The sequence below is a fragment of the Camelina sativa genome, chromosome 2 (genome assembly GCF_030686135.1).
Source record: "Camelina sativa cultivar CO46 ecotype springtype chromosome 2, ASM3068613v1".
NCBI classification, from domain to species: domain Eukaryota; kingdom Viridiplantae; phylum Streptophyta; class Magnoliopsida; order Brassicales; family Brassicaceae; genus Camelina; species Camelina sativa.
The window spans coordinates 10735703-10737931 of record NC_141881.1 but is presented as its reverse complement, the minus strand read 5'-3'; the positions used below and the strand labels follow the sequence as shown (position 1 = coordinate 10737931).

The 2229-nt window shown below is 34.6% G+C and overlaps 1 protein-coding gene across 1 annotated transcript; it reads right to left on the bottom strand.

Moving 5' to 3' along the window:
* Nucleotides 1–382: 382 nt before the first annotated feature.
* LOC104720710 (uncharacterized) lies at nucleotides 383–1858 on the bottom strand. Its single transcript, XM_010438588.3, has one exon. The coding sequence runs from the start codon at nucleotides 1541–1543 to the stop codon at nucleotides 860–862; it is 684 nt and encodes a 227-aa protein (XP_010436890.1). The 5' UTR covers nucleotides 1544–1858; the 3' UTR covers nucleotides 383–859.
* Between the last annotated feature and the right edge of the window lie 371 nt (nucleotides 1859–2229).

Here is a 2229-nt window from a genome sequence, read left to right as displayed (position 1 = left end):
TCAAAATTCTGCAAAGAGTCCTTTAATTCCTAGAAATTATCGCGTTTTTAGCAGCCAAGAGAGGATTGGCTCTTCAAGAGCTCTCATATTTCAAAAACAATTCGGAAGTCTCACCAATGCTTTGCAGCCTTTTCATATTCCTCAGAAGATGTTTTTGGATTACAAGAAGAAATCAGGCCCTTTTAGTGTAATGCTGCCTTTCAACGTGTGAGAGATTTCTGATCATTTGAAATTTATCAAGGTGAGGATTCATATATTTGCATTCCTTGTGCAACGTTGTCAAGTCTGTGCAGCCTTCGAGGGACTAAGATTGACAAGGCTTTACTTGCTCTTTATTGGTTATTTTTACCTACAAAAAAAAGTTATACCAAGAGATCGACAATAGATAGAACATTCACTTTTTTTTTATTGCATAAATTTGGATGTTGAGTATCCTACAACTGTTAGTATAGTTAAGAATACCAGTGAAAAAAGTTAGAAACCTAAACATTGACAACATGATAATTATCCAAAATTAAAGCAGAGGGATCACTAGTTGCGTATATCTGCTCCTTATCCACATTGCGTGTATGAACCTCAATACCTCATAAATCTTTGTTCCCTGAAGCATTCAACAGCAACATTACCGGCTGCATCACCACCAATCTTCATAGCAAGTACACTCTATCAATGGGTTCTCTAAAAACAGTTTCCCCTGTGGATCTTTTTCCTCCTGAGCTTCTTATAGCGGGTCGAAATACTAGTAATTAAAAAAATAAACTTAAGTTTCTATAAAAAAATAAGAAATGTTGGCTGTGAGACACATCCAAATCAAAGCCTTGTTACAGCTTTGTAAAGGCAGAACAGTGATAAGTTCTGCTCACAAAACTGCTTTCTTATCACCATCTTCCTCTTTATCTGCAACTCTAACCTTCTTATTTGCCCGGTCTTCAAAGGCTCCAGGCAAATCTTTTCTCCGCTTATTTGTACTCAAACGAAGAAGCAAGCTCTTCTCTTTGTCAACATCACTCTGATGAGAATGTTTAATCTCAATGTCTCTAGAGCTCCAATTCCTAGCATCCTTTCCCTTACCATCCTCCTTCTCATCCCAACAAGGAAACTCCCTATACTGAAAACTAAACTTCTTAGGCACATAACCAGAACAAGTCCAAAGCTGACGACTAAAAACAGACGAAACACATTCAAACAGAGCCAAATCACCACCAGGGACTCCTTGTACATGAACCCTTTCTTCAATTGGAATCTCTGAACAAGGCTTCAATATTGGAACAGTCTCACTCTGAGTCTGAGTAGATACATTCCCCATTCTAATTGATTTAGTAACCGGTGGTAACTTGGACAATTCGATGTCATCATTGTTGTTTATGATCTTGCACTTGTGACAAACAAACAAATCATCTCCTTTAACATAACGAGAACACCATGTATGAACCCAAACACCACATTCATCACAATCAACCATCTCTTTACCATCATCAAAATTCACACCACAAACACAATCCACAGTCCATGATTCAGAAACCCAATCCTCGTGTGGCTTCATATCAAATATACGAAAAGAAAAAATTAAAAAAAAAAACCCTAGATTTCTCTGATTCTTTCACAGATTTTACCCAGAAATCGCCCTAAATTTCGAAGCTTTATAGGAAAAAAACCCAATTCGTCTATTCTCAACGACGATATCTAGCATTTATGTGAAAGAGCTTGGAGATTCCCAGCAGAAGAAAAACCTAACTTGAGGTAAATCTATGGTTCTTCTCGCTCCGATTTCTGAACGAAGAAGACGAAGATTCAACGGAAGATAAAGAGGGATGATGATGAACTGTTTTCCATATCGCGTTCATCGATCGGTAATGGGCTTTATTATCAAACTATGGGCCGGGATTAAAAGAGTATCTATCTATCTATGCGTTTCTCTCTTCTCTTTCCTCCACCTCAGTACAATTTTTTTTTTTAATAAATCAATTAACATTAGTAACAAAACATAAAATTTAAAATTAATACATTAATTGATTCACTCATTTCTGTAATATTTTTTAATTATTAAATTAATAATTTACAATAATTTAAATTAAAATATAAACCAAAATATGATATCATGAAAATTTACAAAAAAAAAAAAAAGAGAATTTGTTAGATATACCTTTTCTTGAATACTCCTTTTCAAAAATACATTTTTTGAATATTTTCATTTTTACTCTATTTTACACAATTAAAATATGTTAAATT

Excerpts from the sequence above, each read along its gene's own strand:
- LOC104720710 (XM_010438588.3), bottom strand. The coding sequence starts at position 1,543 with ATGAAGCCACACGAGGATTGGGTTTCTGAATCATGGACTGTGGATTGT.